The sequence below is a fragment of the Grus americana genome, chromosome 7, assembly GCF_028858705.1.
Source record: "Grus americana isolate bGruAme1 chromosome 7, bGruAme1.mat, whole genome shotgun sequence".
Taxonomy (NCBI): domain Eukaryota; kingdom Metazoa; phylum Chordata; class Aves; order Gruiformes; family Gruidae; genus Grus; species Grus americana.
Genome location: NC_072858.1, coordinates 18,222,876 through 18,242,189, shown reverse-complemented (window position 1 = coordinate 18,242,189; position 19,314 = coordinate 18,222,876). Strand labels below are relative to the sequence as shown.

At 34.1% G+C, this 19,314-nt stretch overlaps 1 protein-coding gene across 9 annotated transcripts in view; it reads right to left on the bottom strand.

The window, feature by feature from the left end:
* Positions 1 to 19,314, bottom strand: part of EXOC6 (exocyst complex component 6) — a 95,611-nt gene that overhangs the window by 46,402 nt on the left and 29,895 nt on the right. For 5 of the 9 annotated variants that reach the window (XM_054831505.1, XM_054831506.1, XM_054831500.1 and 2 more), the window contains exons 6-18: positions 18,896 to 19,100; positions 17,516 to 17,671; positions 16,422 to 16,490; positions 12,906 to 12,989; positions 12,766 to 12,812; positions 12,508 to 12,628; positions 10,537 to 10,608; positions 9,770 to 9,867; positions 8,531 to 8,636; positions 6,430 to 6,459; positions 4,990 to 5,099; positions 3,840 to 3,951; positions 2,387 to 2,521 (exon numbers count right to left, since the gene is read on the bottom strand). In XM_054831505.1, the coding sequence (XP_054687480.1) occupies positions 2,387 to 2,521; positions 3,840 to 3,951; positions 4,990 to 5,099; positions 6,430 to 6,459; positions 8,531 to 8,636; positions 9,770 to 9,867; positions 10,537 to 10,608; positions 12,508 to 12,628; positions 12,766 to 12,812; positions 12,906 to 12,989; positions 16,422 to 16,490; positions 17,516 to 17,671; positions 18,896 to 19,100 (1,345 nt within the window). The remainder of the gene's footprint in view (positions 1 to 2,386; positions 2,522 to 3,839; positions 3,952 to 4,989; positions 5,100 to 6,429; positions 6,460 to 8,530; positions 8,637 to 9,769; positions 9,868 to 10,536; positions 10,609 to 12,507; positions 12,629 to 12,765; positions 12,813 to 12,905; positions 12,990 to 16,421; positions 16,491 to 17,515; positions 17,672 to 18,895; positions 19,101 to 19,314) is intronic. The other 4 variants (XM_054831499.1, XM_054831502.1, XM_054831503.1 and 1 more) reach the window with 1 other exon arrangement.

Genomic DNA, 19,314 nt, shown 5'->3' with positions numbered 1-19,314 from the left:
TATTCTGTTCCCTCCAACAGAACTTAGATAGTTTATAGGATAAACATAATGTACAGCATAAGCAATCAGCACAAAATATAATGCAAACTTTCAACTGCATTTATTAAATGAAATTCAAGGATAAAGAGCATCTTACCTCTTAACAAAATCAAAGACTATGGCTGCATTAAGTGTTTTGTTGGAATGTTAAAAAGATTATGGATTGACCTTACATGAAAATATCTGCAGCTATGCAAATTCAAAGACACTCATGCACTGTCAGTACACAACAAGCAAACTAGGCAGCCTAAATCTTAAGGACAGGGCAAAATCAGTAGAACTACTGGTAGGGCAATGGTAACTTAACTACAGCTGTGAGGCCAGAACCTTTCTGTCTTGCCTTATTCATTTAATTCTTAGGGGAAAAAAAAAGACAGTTAATGGGAAAATTGTTGGCAATCAACTGGAAATATAGTTTCTTGCAATGATGATGTCTTATTCCACCTCACCCATCTTTTAATATCTATGCCAGAGGGGATATTATAACAGGATAGACTATATATTGCATCAAGAGGAAAAAATGAAGTACAGAAAACAGAACTACTCTCAAGAGGATTAGTCCTCTTTATCCCATAAATACAAGAAATCACCCTCCTTTGTTTCAGTGTACATTCAAAAACCCCCAAATACCTAAAGTTCTAGTTGCAGCTGCTTTGGAATCATAGAATCACCCCTGATGACTTTTTGTTTTGTTTTGTCTTGTCTCTCTTCCAAAAATTTCTGTATAGAAGCCCCAAGTGACTAGGGCGGCAACACACTGGGTGAATTAACAGCATAAGTAACCTATCCAAGATTATTCTTCTGTGAGAATGTTTTCTTCAGAAAGAAAACCCCAAACCACCCCCCAAGCACACACATTTGCTTCAATTCTAAACCAAAAAAGCTATTCAGCCAGACTCAGTCAATGAAATAATATCTGCCATATTTTATGTATATGAATATCAAAACTTGGTTCTTCGATGTACACAACCACCTGGTGTTTGAAGAAGTACCTGGCACTCAACCACCACCAGAGCAGGAAGGATCTCTAAGCATCTCTACACCTGTCCCGAGTGCCACAGCGCAGGAGGGCCTGAGACCAAAGCATCTGTGCACTCAGCACAGTGAGTCCAGCTGTCGGGATCTTGTTTTGGACCTTACTATAGTCATTATAACATAAAACAGCCTGAGCAAGGATCATAATTTTGACTAAATTATCTTCAGAATAAATCTCAGTCATCTTGAGTTACCTGAGATTACATGTATAAATTCTCTTCAGCAATTTCATTTTTACATGCCGGTTTCTCATTAACAACATGTCTGCCTTCAAAATGAAAAAGGACTAAGGCCTTTCAAATAGTATTGTGGAGGGGGACTTCACAGATAAGAGTATGGTTTTGGCTCTGCCAAGGACATCAGACGTGACTATAGAAGTCACTTGGTATTTTTGCTTTAGTTTCCTCTCTTCAAAATCCTTCAAAAATTTTATATAGACAAGTGCAAGAACAACTAGGAGAACTTCACCTACTACTGAGATGAGGAGCCATATATAGAAAGAAAACTACAACATTTTTTATTTTAGGATTATTTTATACTCAGCTTACAAATGTTGCCATGCTAACTCTTGAAATTACAGTTGTCTATGCTGAGTATGTATCACCGATGATTTACTTTAACTTTTTGAGACATAAGCTTAAACAGTTCTGCCATTTCTGAAAAAATATCAGAGAAAATACAGTTTGTGCAGATAAGCAGTTGCCATAAATGTATGGTGTTTATGAAAACAGTCAAGTTCCCACTGATCATTTTAACAAGTATTATTGTGTATATATATTTAAAGGACATGTAAATAAAATATGAATTCTAAAAAAGTAACTGAATAATTTACGCTTTGTAGCACATTCTTAACACTGCTTTTATATTACTGTTACACGATTTGAAAATGTACCACAAAATATTTCTATCGTAGAATAAAAACAAATAAATAAAAAATTTTAGATTAAACTAGCTAGTTTCCTCGATCCATTCAGAAAGGGGAGATGTTACACAAATTGGAGCTTAATCTATTGAAAGCTTCTGGTGCAGTTAAGCTTAGCTTGTCATTTCGTAACAATAAAAGATGCATCTGAAAGGGAATATTGATGCTTCTCACATAGTGACAGATTTCAGATCATACCGATAACATAAAACCCAGTGTTTATCTGCTCAGTGTTACAATTTAATTCTTAACAGTTTAGAATTGGTTTAGAGTTAAAAATGAGAAAGTGTGCACCTTTGCCCTTACCCTCTTTTGTTTTAAAATGCTTAATTTATAGTGATTGTAATATAACTTTTCAGACAGTCACATAACTGATGACATATACCATACCTTAAATGTAGAAAGTCCATAAAGTCTTGCAGTGTGAACAGTCACTTGTGAAATATTTGTAATGTTAGATATAAAATCCTCAAGGTATTTACAGGCCTGTTCCAGGTGTGTTGTGTTTATGATGATTTGAACAAGCTACAAGAGACAAAAAATACTTGTAAAAATCCTTTTTTTATCACCTATTGTCATTTGATTTTGTAAATGGTTACTTCTTTCAGCAACAATGCTACTGGAAATGAATTACAGTATTTCAGGTTACCACCTATTACCTGTTAATTTTCAAGTTTGCTTTCAAATACCACTAAGGAGTAAAACTACAGTTTACATACAAATGATGCCATTTTAAAAATGAAGACTGAAGAACCAAATTAGTGAAATAAATACAATTGATATTTTAGAATTAAAAAAGGCAAAATAAAGGAAAAGATATTGCCAAAAGCAAATGACTAATTTGAACCATAAAAAGAATTAAAAAAAATACTGCTATAAAAAAAATAAAAATAATATCACACTATTGCCTGCAGAATGGTGCATTCTGAAGTTAGGGAATTTCCAAAATAAGGTTGTCAACTGCTCCCCTCCCTGACAATGGTAATAATCTGCTTGTACATTATATAATGTTTTTATAAGCAGGACCTGCATTTGCATTCACAAATTAGACAACGTATGTAATGCATAGTAACTGAAATATCAGTACATTATATCTTAGTTCTCACTGCATACTGTTTTAGTGAAAACTAATGTAATGCTTGGAAAAATAAGTTTTCTCTTTTTAACATGTACCTGCAGTGAATGTTCAGCCTGATTCAGTGTCTCACCCTGTCTTATTCTGTCCAATAAACAAATTAAACCAAGAGTCCTGACAAAGAAACAACATGCACAACCGACTAAAATATTTTAATTGCAATTACTATAGAAAAAGTTTCATGTGTTAGAGTGCACTTGAGATTTTAGATTTCTTGATCTGGTAGGTTTACTCTGAAACTTTACACAGTTCATGTGAGAGATCTGCTGTTCCCCTCTTTTTTTTTTTTTTAATAGAAAGAAAAAGAAATTCAACAATGCACTACTAATTGTTAGACAGGAGCAGAACACATGAACCATGCTCTGTATGCAGCCAAAGAAGTAAGAGTCTTTGGCTTATTTCTTGCAAATCTCTGTTTATCATACAGAAGACAAAATTCTTTCATTATCATCTCTCTCTCAAAAGGCATCCTTGTGTAAATACACTTCCAACTAGACCAAACACTGTATTGTATTATTTATGTAACAGATATTGATGCTTTTTAATACATCTTTCACCTCTTTAAATTTTCAAATCTTAAAGCAAACACTACTTGTTTTTCTTACACAGAATCTAAATTTTCTCACACAGTGTATCTACGTTTACAAGAATAGTTTTAGCACTAATTGTCTTAAAAACACAGTTTGGAGTATGTGTTTTAAAACTTACCTCTGTTAAACCTATATGAGGCTTTTTAATTAGGTTCTGTAAACAACAACTTAGAGTTCTTGTAAGCAGCAAATTTGTAGATTTTCTGAGCATATCATCTATTTCTGTTGAGCTGAAAAAAATATTTATTTTTATAACTATGCTGTACAAGTCAATACTTTGACAGTAATACTTAATATTTTTATTTTTTCCCTGCAAAGGGAACTTTTCACGTTAAGAATTCCCTATGTGCATTTAATTTCTGGTTGCTTCAAGTCTTCTGTGTTCTAACACACAGAATGCATCTTTCACTTACCGAATTATCCATTAACTGAATTTCAACACTGCAGCAAAACCTGTTATTTTTAGATTTTGGACATGTTTATTGACACGGCAGTTTGGAAAGAGTAATTTGTGGGGTTTAATGAGTTACTGAGGAGGTCAGCATGCGCTCATTAGTACGTGTAAATTATAAACAGTATCAATTAAGAATGCGTAAAAGCAAGTAATTTACATCTTTAACAGTGCAGAAGTGGGTGATCAGCCATGAATACCTTCCAGATTTCAGATCTATGAATGTTATTTTATGTAATTAAAACTAAGCTTTTGAATGCCACATGAGGAAGAGAAATAGGATAATTGTGATGTTTTCCAACAGAAAAAGGTGGGATGGAAGAGGGAATGAACATGCAGACAGCACATTTTGTTGCACAACAAATCATTGCTAGGGAAACTCAAAGCACTGAGAAGGGAAAAAACATTCAAAGTAATCAGGGATGCTACAGAATTATTTCTGAAATGATCATTACCAAAGTATATTTCTCAAATCTTACATGCTTTGTTAAATAAATAAAATCTCTAGATTATTCAAACCAATCAATACTGTTAAAAAAAATCCAGTCCTGCAGTGGTTTAGACTGCTTACCATGCCAAGCTACCTTCACCCATAAAGACATACACATATCATATACAATATATATATACACATATGAAGTATATGCTATAGCATTGGGAACTGTATATTACATATAAAGAAGTTTATAAGTAAATTATGAAACAAGGACAGCTAGCAAGTAGACAAGAAAATATATTTTCAATGTAATATATATTTTTAGGTCACCTGGAAGTTATCGGTTACCTTATAGTCACATTCCTCATACTTTAAGCTTACCTGCGGTGAAGTGACTCTGAAAACTTAAGGCTTGCATAAATAAATTCCTTAACCTGGATATAAATCTGAGGCACTGACTGAGACATCGGAAGCTTCTTTGGAAAGGATTGCTGTAAACATAAAAGATAATACAATATTACACTTGAAACTGAATCTAAAGAAAGCTTGGTATTAAATGCAACAATTAGAAAGCCACTTAACACTGTCAATATTTTAATCTGTCATAAGCTTTTCTGGTTTTTATCAAACACAGTGATACGTGCTGGGCTGACTTCTACCTCTGTGTAAACAGCTTACAAGCAAAATAGAACTTTATCACTTATTTAAATTACAATAAAGTTTGAAGACTTTATGTAATTTAAGATCCCTCTGTAGAAAGCAATTTACAAACACACATTAAAAAACAGGTCTGAAACCACTTTTAATCTGAATGAACAAGATAGATAGAAGTGGGACGAGAGGCTCAAAAATGCAAACTTTTTTCTTGCAGTGAAAAAAACAAAACAAAAAAGGCGTGAGATGTTCAATATATCTGGGATTTTCACAGAATCTTGACTATGTTTAGACATGTATATTTACTATCATATATTTACTTTTGCTCGATGGCTCACAAAACCAAAGCAGTTTGAATTCATTTCAACAATTTGGATTAACATGTGGTAAATACTAGTAGTCTGAAAGAACAAAATTGTGCTTCTTCACTTTTATAGCTGATATTTTATTTGGGAGGACAAAAAGAAATACATTCAATTAAATCTACACATACCAAATAGATATTGAATACATAATTTTTGAAATCTGCAAAACAATTAATTTTCTGTTTACTCTATGAGTAATGAATGAGAAAAATAATTAACAACTGGTATCATCCCTGGAGAATTCAATTTCTCTAAAAAAAAAAAAGCATTAATCAACACCAGCTCAACATCTGTGTATTAAAAAAATGCAAGACAAAACAGATTACCTTGATGTTCTCCTAATCATACCTCTTTATTTAAGATTAGGTGGTGTGACAATTATGTGGTGCAAGTGCCAGGCTTTCATGTCATTCAACAGCAAACATTTTTTAAACAATAAACTTTACTTTAAATATGTGCTCATCTGATTTAAGCAATTAATTTTTACAGATAAAACAAATACTATTACATACAACTATTTTGGATCATTGCAATATTCTATCAGCAGGGCTTAAGTCTCAACCTTCATATATTCAACAATCTAAGAGAAGCAATTCTTTACCCTCCACAGTGCCTGGCCAATACAGGAGGACACAACACTTTCTGTCTGATTATTAGAGTAGGGAGCAATAAAATAAAACAACCCAGAGATACAAGTCAATTGTTTCACTTCTCAATACAGAAAGGGAGTAAAATTAGATGATATACTCAAACCATAATAGTTTGGTACATTCAATCTAAGCAACTCCTGCGATAAACTTACCTGTATACTGTGAGGGTGATTCATCCTAACCTACAGTTAAAAAATGAGACACACACTCATGTCCATGTCATTTTATACTAAGTGGAGAGAAACAGACATTTTCAAAGGTGAAACTCCCCTTAATCTGTAAAAGGCATCAGAGATACAATAAATGGAATTAGCCCTCTGGGGTGTCTATTCCTCTCTGTCAGCTATGCAGGCTCCTTCAACTATTAGCCTGAACTTACACATCTATTTCTTATTATTTTTATTTAAACATTGAAATGTAGATTAAATTAACTGACCCAATAGGACTTCCCAGTGCCTTACAGCCTGCGACAACAACAGAAAGGTAAAGTGGATGAGCTTATAAACACCAACCAATAGAAGTGATGTTGGAGCTTTTATAGAGTTTCCCTTCCACGTAGATTCCTGCTATCTAATAACGCATAAGGGATCATTGCGGTCTTTCTTTCAACAAGGATATTTAATGATTCTTCCTCCTCTATCCCACTGTCTAGTTGACAAAACTTTTAGGAACTCCATTATCTTTGAGACTTCTGCCCCTTTGTTAAATTTGGTTCAACTAAACTGCTTCAAAAATTGCCAGGACACAAGAAAAAACCCCTCAGACTGCCTTATTTCTAATGACATCCTTCTGCTTTACAGAAAGGTTTCAAAGCTCTTTTCAGAGATATGTAAAAAAAATGTTATCCCTGCTTTACAGATGAATTAACAGAGAGATGTGAAGTGACTTATCAGCGTCACGCAGCTGGTCAGTGACAGAGTTGGTAACAGAATCCAACCTGATTCCCAGCTTTACTCTCAAGCTCACCAGCCCAAAAACTAAGCATCAGTGAGATTCTGCCCATAAAATATCTACAAAAATTGCTGCTCACTATGAAATAGAAATCCCTCTCTGTGCCATAAACCAAAACGTAGAGAATGCATTTCCCTTCTGGTGAAATAAGAGCCAAAGCTTTGTATTAATCATACATATATGTAACTACCCATGCCTACACAAGTAACGTCCACACACACATGCTGATACATCAGACAGAGAGTGAGAGAGGCTAGCAGATAAAATTATTTAGTGCAAGTTAAAAATTTCTGCAATTTATTAGCAAAATATGTCATACTAAATAATATCCAAGGTACTGTATACTTCCAACACTGTAAGGGATTTCCATTCTGTTTATCTTTTTTTAGAATTATAATGAATTTGATGGAGGAAAGCATCCAGCAAGCACTCTAGAGTTGTCTTCAAAATACAGCAAAAAACCCACCTTTAGCTTTTCATCTTCACTGCAATACTGTATTAATGACATACAGCTGTTACATTTCCCTGGTAAATCCCTGCTGAATCATAGAATTAGAGTATCTTTTTACTTTTGCAGATATCTGTAGTGATGGATTGTGTATAAACCAGCTCCCCTCTACAACAGTAACTCCCACTGTCATGTGGTTCTTAGATTTAGCTCCCCTCTACAGACTCCATCATGAGCCAGTTTTTTCTTCGTTGGTATTACCAAACCCATATTTGAATAGCAGAACACATTGATCAACTTTCTGTAAAAAAAGTTTGTAGTCAAAGAATGGCTGAGGCTATGAAAGATTATCCTATTGGAATGCTAGTATGGCAGAATTATTTACAGTCCCCTCATGTTTATTTTGCTGCACATGCTCAAACACAAATATTTAATTTTAAGAATTAAATACAAAAGTTGCTATCTCTAACAGATCCCTGGTTTACACGTATTTTTGCAATACTACAGCATATATACTGTGAGTTACTAAACTCAATGAGTTGCAACAAAATTTACATTAACTAAAGACAGACTGTATTATAATTACATAAAGACTGTATCAATTAACGTGTATTATTAATTTGTTTACAAAACAATGGGTTTCATTACTCACTCAAACATCAGAGCAAATGACTAAAGCTTTAATTTTCATATTTATTTATGACTGGATAATTACACACAAAGAAGGTGATTTAGCCTCTTAATCTACCTAGCTTTTCAAATTTTAATTACTTTTTAATTATAAAAATCATTACTGTCCCAAGTGTCCTTAATTGGATTTTGGCAAACTTTAATAACATAAAACTTTTCCTTACCTTATCAAGTTCTGGATCTTGAAAAGGAAATTTGCTTATAATTATTTTGTATTCCTCCTCATTTGCTACAGGAATAGGGCTGTAGTTGTCTGCTTCAAAAATATCCCTGGTGAATGTTAGTAAAGTGAACAAAATTGAGGACATGTAATTTATTTACAGTATTTTACACTGTTAAAACATGTAAATGAATATAAATTTTACTACCATACTCAGGTGTGCAGGTTTAAAAAGCTATGAGCTGCAATCATTATAATTTCAGACATCCACGTTATTTTTAGATGAATTTGAAAGTACCTTGTATATGTTAACTCTTTATACTGTGTCGAATCACAGAGAAAAAATAGCTGAAAGCATTTTAATATAGCAAAGGAACTTTAGATAAACTAGTCTATTCCAGGGTAAACCATGATGATACTTGTTAATTATGGTAGCCTACATTTTGCCTACACTGAAGCAGATATTCAGTGTCTCACTTAGGTACCGCAGCTACGTGTAGTCAACGGAGATGATTCAGAGAACTTCAACTAGGCATGTGGCCACAGCTTTATTTAAGTACCCTCTGGACTTCTCTATTAGTCCATTGACTGTACTAGGAGTCTAGAGAGCATGAGAACCTTAGACACGAGACTTAAGTGGCACTTTAATTTTAAGGTTTTTTGAAATACAATGTAACTTTTTTATGGTAAACAACATCTACACTTTTATATATCACACTCTATCTGCAAACAGGCTTTGGAGTACAGTCCCAAGCTGCCCTGTTCCTGGGTTTATAATTTACTCAATCAAATAATTCCAAAGAATAGGTGGAAACCAACCTGCATTAAAAAAACATGAAGATATACTGGCAATGTCAGTAGTCTGTCAGGGAGATACACATATTGGCTAACTGTAAACATTCAGACAATCTAAATTAGGAACCTAATGCCCTATTGCAATAGCCTAGAGTGATTAGGTTCCTAATAAAGAAAAACAGATGTGTCTCTCCTGCATGTTTCTTGAATAGTGTCTCTTTGGAGACCTTCCTTCTCTCCATTAACTACAGAAACAGTCCTCAATGGTTCTTCTCCTGAATATTAGTTATATGTGATGAATGCCTTAGTCCTACCCAATCTGAAACTCATATACAATATTGAGTTAATAAATTCTTCCAGAATAACAACTCTATTAAAAAAACCAAACACCACCTTTGTATTGTATCTATTGGTTTTTTCTTAAATACAATTATTTTGAAATACTAACCTGAACAATCCAGACCACTTTTTAAGAAGTGTTTCATTGTACTGGTCTCTAATCTCAAATAAAAGATCAAATAGTCGATTCACAGGAAAACCATAACCCTAAAGGTATAACAATTAAAAGAGTGGATAATTCAAGAAAACACTAAATTCCTATCATAACACTTCAGGACTCTTAGACAAGACTTAGTATTCAATCTTGTCCTTTCTATAAAACAAGTTATAGTACTTTTAACACACCACTACAATTAGAAGATTATATATGAAAATCTTACCAAATACTTAATGCTATGCTTTTGGTTTTCAAGCTGAAATTTGTCTTATTTCTCTATAACATTTTAACTTGCTATTTATACATACAACTAATCTTTCTCATCAGTCTGTTAAACACTGCAAGAATACTTGTCAATGATGTTCATTTGGTCTTCCAGCTAGAGAGCTAAGGATAACAGGAATGCTATTCTTGCTTAAGATCTGAAGTAAAGCATTTACAGAAGACAGAACTATTCACAAATTACAAAGCTAACATTAATTTTGCATAGATATGAATAACTGGATGCTGTCTGGATAGCCCAGAATGCATACCTTAAGTTGGTAATACTGAAAAAGACGAACCAAGGCAAGAAATACATATATTTAAAAATATTATAGTGTAATTTTGTTCTTGATGCATATATATGACATCAGGGAAATCCAAAGCATCACGCTTACTCACCTAAAGGAAAAATTTGACCCTAGGAATTTCAGTTAAATTACTAATATAATACATACCTGCAAAGTATCGGCAAATACTACAATGAGATTCTTCAGTTCCAGAACAAGGTCGGGATCACTGCAATATGACTGAAAGCAAGAAATTCTGGTTTTGTTAAAAAGATTTAAAATATGGGACATATGTTTTCAAAGAATATTAGCACAGGAGGTTAAACTCTCCACCCTTATCCCTTTATCTGACTGCCTTAGTAAAAAACCAACTGACTTATTTGTCTTCACTTAGTCCAGCTACATAAAAGTATTTGTTAATTTTTTATATGAATCATCAATAGTACAAAAGCTCAGAAAAAGTAAACTGAGATTCAATAAATATCAGCATGCTGTATTGAGATTCAAAATCAGGAAATTGCATTTATTTCAGTGGAACATAAGCACACATCAAATTTCTTTGCTAAATCAACATCAGAGAGGTTTCCACAGGACGTTCTTTTGAACACTAAGCCTGGGCCTAACTAGTGCTAACTGTGCCACCTCAGACAGTTTCCCAAGCTGTATGGGGAAAACACTATAAAATACCTCCTAAAAAAGTTCAAATTAGAAATTTGATGGCAAAAGGTCAAGACATTAAGTTATTCCCTCTACTAAATGACTGAAAATTGATTTTCAGAGGTGTGGAGTCATACAACTAAGGCTTTGACCTCAGCTTCACTATTTGCAATGCTAGATAAAGTAAAAAATATTTATATTAAAATAATTTAAAGCAATATGCTTGTTTCACCTTTCTTTAATGTTTGCTCGTAGCATACTTTATTAAAGTAAGGGTTTGTTTTATAGTACCTCATAAGACAACATACACTTATCTCAACATTAGTGTGTACTAGGAATGATGTTAGAAAGAGATTGTGATAGAATTGGTTTTGACAGGGGTTATGCATTTTGAGAAGAAATAGTGATCAACAACATGATAAGACATTGAAGAGTTCTTTAGAGATTACATTACTTTTACCCCTTAAATTACCATATTCTTACATAGGTGTATAAATCCATATGCAGCAAATTAACTTGCAAAGTATTTAGCTTTAAAAATGCTGAATATATCTCAATTTATCCCAATCCTCTAAAATTAAAAAGTATGAGAACATCTCATGCATCACTGATCAGTGAAGGTCCTATGATAAAACTACAGTTGCAATCTGAACTTTTTTCCCATTTTTCCACAGTAATGTAAAATATTCCTCAAATTAAAGATAATTTGTAATATAAGTAACATTGCATAGAGGAACTGCTTCTAGCAAACATTAAAAAGAGAGAGATAAAACTCTTCTATTTTTTCCAATAGTAAAAGTTATATCAATAGTAAACTCTGAAGCAATTTACTACCGGTCAGACTGAGTGAACAATGATATTCTATTGGTTTTCACAGAGGAATAAGAAATAGCATGCAGCCATTCAGCATCATTGGAGCTAAGGTAGAAATGTAACTTTATGAGACACCCTTTGAATGTACTGAAGATTTTTCTAATACCTTTTCTTCAACATAAATGTATTACTACTGTAGCATTGAAGAGATAGCTCCAAGGGTTTTGCTGGTGGAGTTTATTTTGGAAACACAGCATTTGGAATGATAATTAGGAACTATTTCCTGGTGGTGCTTTCAGTGCTGAACTATTCAATCTGATCTAATGAAGAGGTCAGTTGAGACTAATGAGGAAGGATTGCAATAATAACAGCAGATTAACTCTGCATATTCTAAACTGCTGGACTAAGAGAAGGCTTGGAAGACCCAGTGAGTTGTAAATCAGTGGAGGATTATGCAAATAGCCCATGGCTGCGGATCACAGCCTGATACTGTCGGAAAAAACAAAAGCTTGGCAGGCTCCCTCCCAAATCTGAGCAATTTTTAATCACAAGGAAAAGAAAACATGAGAGAGGTGTAATTATTCACTTTGTTACTATCCCAGCTTTAACTATACAGAGGTCTGAAGTAAGAGGACTTAAACTGCAACACTGGTAAGACTTCTCACTTACCGAATGTGTTCTAAGAACAGCAATGATCTTGGAAAGGGCCATGTTCCAGAGTTCATCAGTGTATGTTCTAGTTACCAATCCTTGGGTTACATGTAAAATGTGGTCTTCTACTACAAAGAAACTAAACCAAAATAATGTTTAAATTATGAAGTTGTTGCAGAATCTTGCAGAAGAAAGTTTTTGGACAGCGGGAGAACAGAGGGTGAATTAAGACTCAATATAGTAAAACTGAAATAAATCTTCATTTAGAAAACTTACCCTACAATTTGACTGAAGTATCTTCTATAGCCTTCTACTGTTTCATGCTTTCAGTGAAAAAGAAAACAAGTTTAGGAACAGAAATACAACTAAGTATCAGGTACAACCCAAGCCAATGCAAAACCAAAAGTATTGGTTACCATGCTTGACTGTGGCTGCAGAACTAATCTTGCTTGTTTCCTTCTCTGTTTTCTGTAGTAATTTTCAAATATTTCTCCATCACCCTAAAACAAGACAAAAGTAGTTAAAATAAGAACATTGTTGCAGTATGAAAAAGGCATTTCTTAAATTAAAGGCAGAATTCTCTTAAACTAAGGCACATATTTCACCTTTATTACACACAAAGACCTCCAGCTGACATGAACAGAGTTTTGCATGTATGAAATATGCAAAAATGATCTTTTTCTAAGTAGCCCACAGAATGTACTGTAAATAAAAATTTTGCTCATGTGCTTACATTTTGTCAAACAATATTATGCATTTAAAGCAATATTTATGTTTTTAAACTGCAGCTTTCAGAGTATATTAATATTTATAGACAAGGCATAGTACCTATTACTCTATAATTGAAACTCATTGTCTCCTAAAATGTTTCTCTAGGTTATGCAAGAGACTAACTGCATTGTAAAGTTAAGTTACAAAAATGTTTTTGTGGATACAGTATACATCTGAACACTGCCTGCATTAGCTTTGCCTGATGGAAAAAAAACCCCGCATGAGATTTATTTAATATTTGCTTATTCTCTTTGCAATTGGTAACTATAAGGACTGTGGATTTTTATTTTTCTCCTATCATGGTCCTCAAAAATACAATACCCTCTGTGCCTAATGATTATATTGTGAGGAATTCTAGTGACATCCTACCCATCTCATTAAGATGACCATTCAGTAGAAACCATCTGTCCATTTTAAATCAGTGCTACATTGACTCATCTACCTACTGAACACAATGTAATTTGCATGCAAGCAGAATAAAGCAGCTTAGCATTTTTAAGGTTGTTTTTACTTCATGAACCTATTGTTAAGCCAGTGCTATTTAGAATTCCATTACTTGGCCTTCCAAAAATCTTCAAATCAAATTATTACAGAGATTGTATATTGCTAAGCCAGCATTACTTACCTACCTTCTTTATAAGATAGAACAAAGAAAGTTTAAATTTAGTATTTTAAGTTCATAAGGAATATTTCATCATATTTAGAAATGCTGCTAACCTAACAAAATCTAAAAGTAAAAAAGAAATTTGGCTTAAAAAACAAACAAAAAACCCCACTTGAAACTAAGATGCAAATTTACTAGAACACTTTCTGTTGCAGCAGAACTTTACACGGTGTGCATAATTCATACTAACACATACTTATCAGATGTACTAACCAGTCACCTGCAGCCCAAATATTCAATGCAGTTTTCAGATGCATAAAGCCACTATCGAATTCTACTTCCAATGCCAAATCTCTACTCAGTCCTGACACAAGCTTCTCAAGTGAAAAAGAGTAGCTGTTTTTCCTCAAACCCACACCAAAAATGGATATGTAAAATATCTCATGATTATTTATAGACTGAGCTATCCTATGCAATCAAGATCAGCAATTCAGGCATAGCAACTATTTTAAATGGATATTCTAAAGCAATCAGCAGAATACAGCAACAGCCCTGATGATTCACTCACTGAATAAGCAAAGGCAAGATAAAATATACCGAAGCAATGCATATGTTTTGCACAGCTTCCAAAAATTCATGGGTTTATATCAATAGAAATAATAAATCAGTTCACATTGGGTTATAAACTCTAGGAATATTGCTCATATATCAAGCGTTGTTTCACACCAGTTACATTTATTTTATATTGCATTTGGTTAAAAGGTAACACTACGTGCCAAAGGGATCAAGGGTGTTTTCAGCAGATTTTAAATATACAGCATGTCACATAATATATGGGCTAAAAAATAAAAAAGCTCTTTATATATATTGCCCAGAAGTTTCTCGTCTAAAGAAAGGTTACTTGTCAATAAATACAGTCTATGCTTGTATCTTGCAATCATCAGGTTGCAATCACAAGCTATGTGGTATGCTGAGGTTTATAAAATCCTACTTTCTTCTTCAATACGAGGAAGCAGAGCAGAGAACTTCTGTCCTGTGTAAAACCAGAATATTTTCTACAACTTTGTAGCAGAGAGAGAATTCACTAAGAAGGTCACATTTGCTGTGAGTTAAGTCCTTGATATACAAATGTAATGAATAGCCACCTGGTATCACCTCCCCTCCTTTCCTGTTGTCATGAAGTTCTCTAAACTCCAAAAGAGATGGTTTACAACAGGAGGTAAACAAGGAGGACTCCAAGAAGTGGTTAATGCACAACTCTTGATAATGCTACCATGGCTTATTAATTAGATGATGTTGGCAGGAAAGACAGAAGCCCTATTCTGAAGGCATCAGCAACCCTTTTTTCTAAGGGGCTAAGGGCCTTTGATATCAGAGAGCACTCCAAGTGGTTTTCTGTCTCCATTAAATTTGGAAGCTGGCAAACTTTCTGTGCAAACCCAAAGAGCATATCCTTCGATCAAGGATCCAACATCAGGATCCTTGTCAAAGTGAAAAACATAATCACATATTACTTTTAAATGTCATCTATGAATTTTACTTCCTGTTCTTTTATTACACTAAAGGAAGAATAAGCTGATGTTGTCACCTGGTGTATTTAACTATACATTTTTTAATTATTTTTAATGTTATTTCACGCTTACTTCCTCTGTAAAAAGAAATGGTCCACTCTTTTTTAATAGTTCTGGCAGCCTGTCTTTCTGTCCCTCCTGTTCTTTTCATTGAGATAAATAATTACTGATGTAATTGCTGATGCTTTTGTTTGGATTCCTTCTTCTTCAAAAAAAGTAACAGTGAAATAACACTTTGAACATTATTTCAAGATATAAGCTTCCACGTTATACAGCTGCAAGTGTTCCACAGAAAGAAGATAACCCAGCCTGAATGCCTGAAGCCAGGTTCAGCTGAGATTGTAGGATTAGCAATACTTAAAAGCAGTTCATCTATACACCCCTGATACTTGTATAAGTAATCTGACTTCAAAAGTAACTGAGACATAAGAAAGATCAGAAAATAATAAATAATTTGTTACCAAGTTTCCACCAAATTTTTTTTGTCCTTGTTAGCTTGTGCTAACTCTTTTACCGCAGCTAAAATGGGCTATTGTGTCTCTGCCACTGAATCCTATCTAATCTGCCTGAGCACAGTCTGTCACAATCCTCAGTTTTTGCTTGCTATTTTGCTCTACTATTCTGATTTCCATGATTCGGACTGAATATTCCTGTTTTGTAATATTGATCGTATCCTCCCAAACATTTGGGTAGCATGCAACACTTCGGGGAACTGCACAAGGGCTGATACCACTATTGAAGCAGACATGCATATTTTACATATATTCTTAAGAATACTTATGTAGTTAATATCTTGCTGTGTGTGCTCTAATATGCATATAAAATAAAACATGAGGTTGTGCTCTTAGTATCCATATTCTACCCATCTCAGCTGGTTCATCCAGAACTACCACTACTAGAAGCAATATGCTTCTAGTGTGAAAATTTGAAAATGAACATTCAACTTTAGAAAGTAAAATACCTTTTGAAGTCACCTTAATACATACCAAAACTGAGTAGATGTGCAAACACCTATAGACAGGAGAAAAGTCTACAAGATCTTGAGCAGTTAAAACCTGAAGAAGAAAAGGAAAAAGAAAAGTATATAAAGCATAAAAAAGCATATAATCTGCAAAGTGTAATACATTACCAGCAGAACTTGTCCAGTTAATAAACACTTCCTAAGACACCTTACTAGTAAGGAATTATCCTTTTCTTTTAAAATCTGTTTTAATGCCCTTAATTTTACAACTGCTCAACTGGATTTCTTAAAAATTTGGAGATTTAAGGGAGAATTAGTAGTTTAGTAGAGTGTGAAGTTAGTAGGCTAATGAATCTGAAGTTCAGATGAATATGGAAATACAATGGGGTTGAATACAAAAGCATGACCAAATTGGGACCAGCAAAAGCCAACTCTGTTAACAGGTTTTATCACTACTAAAACTAGCATTTTCACAGAAAGTGGTAGAAGGAGTTTGCTTTAATGACTAGAAGAGTGACTGCATCAGTCTTTTTCCCAGAAATTTCAGGACCCAAAAATGGATAGGTTCTATTACAAAAGAGTAAATTAATTGCTCAACTCTCCCCTGTCCTTTTATTACAGAACTAGATTTTATTTGTGTTACAATACCAGACTCCTTTCACTGTGTTTTCAGACCACCAGATTTAAAGGTCTAAATACTTGGGGTTTTATTCCATTTATGAATATTGAGTATTTGGTAGCTGAAAGAGTTCTAACACAAGCTGAAGTCCTCAACACAGAAATGCTGGCTTTAGCAATAGCAGAATATTCCAGCGGGCCACATATACAGTACCTGCCCACTGTAAATGATAATGTAAATTGCAACTGAATTTCAGAATAATTACAAGTTCTATCCAATTGAATGTTCCCAAACATGACGCTAAAGCTAGGATTAATACAACAAATATTTTGGCACCATTTTTCCCCCTAAAACGCTGATCTGGACTGGTGTCCCCTGAAGGTGTTCTCTGGTCCTTTCTAACTAATGCTGACCATCTGCAGACAGTGTATTGCAAGTTTTGTTCAATAAATCTACAAAATTCACTTTAAATAAGACGTACTGATTTAGTATAAAGTTACCTCTTCTTCGTGTTCATCGTCTTCTTCAAATGTTCGCTTCAATGTAATTTCATTCTTGGATTCCAAAATTCTGCTTCTACCTACATGCATATTCCGACCATAGTTTACGTTATTCTGCTTCTGAAGAGTGGTACTAAAGGTTTTCTGCTGCTGTGCCTGGTTTAAAAGCAGTAGCAATAAAAAGGGATGTAATGCAAACTTCATCACTGATGAGTATATGCTACATCATGAAAAACAGGTTGTGTTACGGAACACATGTCAGTGTAACTGCAAGATGTATGTTCTCAGCCTACACCGATGATTTGGTCCTTAATCGATTTGGGATGATAAGTTAGTTCAATGGCTGATTTCTGCATATATTTCCCTATTCCACAGAATGCAATTTTAAAGGCAGAAAAAGTTAAAAAAGTAATCTGTACTTTTCCTGATCATAAATTGCAAACAGAGAATCAACATTTAAAGGAACTACAGTTATCACAGAGTTTCCAGCTATTTGTTTGCTGTGTTCAGTTAAGCCTTAGTGAGCAGTCAGTTGCAGAAGCCAAATGCACTATCATGTCCTTACTATCGAAAGAAATGCAACAAGGTAGCACAGTATAATCTTGCAATTAAGTTTCATTTATAATAATCAATGCAGCATTTTACAAGAACCTTAGATGAGAAAATGGCAACCCAACCTGAACTCTGTCCAACAAAAAGTCAAATTAAAGCTTTACTTGCTCTCCAAATAAATTCTAAAAGCATTAACTGTTTTAAAGCTTGCCCAGTACCAGTGCTTTGAAGTGGCAGGTTATTTTGTGATGGAAGAGGCAAAGTCTCCATCTGTCCCAATCTCATCCTAGTTCTCACCTCAGTCTTCTGTCCTCTCCCCTCTGTAGTGTGCCTTCTCTGGAGGATAATATGCCAACACCCTACCCTGTATTAGTAGTACTGTAGAAAGAACTAGGCAGTTACCTCAACATTTCTTTTAGTCTTACTCATCCTTGCCGGCTGGGCAGATGGGCTGCTCTTTGTTTTGGTGTAGTACCTGCTGAGTTACAGACTGTCTAGGAGTTTACTGCTCAAAGTATTTCACAATTTTTTGCAACTTGAGATATACAGCATTTCTCCTTCCTTTCCCAGGGAGGAAACTCCCTCTTGTCTAGGACACAGATACAAATTTGGAAGGAAAGTTTGATGCTAATGAGGTGTCACGCTGCTGCTTCCTGTGTTAGCCAGGGACTGCTAGAATTGACAACTTCTTGTCCAGGAGAAGAAACTACCCAAGATGTTAGCAAGCATTTCACAGCTTTCCATCTGTACTCAAAGGTCTATGTGATGACTATAATCCTTAGACAAATCTGATAACAGGACTGAAGTAACCCTGTTAGGTCAGCTTACCTGCTTCATGGCAGTTTCCCCAATTCTGTCAGAATGCTTTCGAATACTCTCTAAGAAATCCTTGAGATCTGACATGGATATTTCTTTTATTTCTTCACGCAGTTTTGGAAGATTTTCTATCATTATCTGGCAAAAACGGTATTGGCTAACTCTAGGAAGATACAGATTTTCTAGCTGTTCCATTGTTTTTAAAGCAGAATAGTATCTACAAAGAGATTAAAATCAAATTATGTAGTTTCTTATCAAATTTTAATAAAATACTTCATCAAATATATCAATATCATACACGCAATCAATATATATCTAATTAAATTACTCTGTATCTATGTAGAAAAATTAAGACACAAAAGGTCATCCATATAATGCTTTGTTTTGGCAAAAACAGTGAACTGTCAGAGTGACTCAGTCAAGCAAGAATT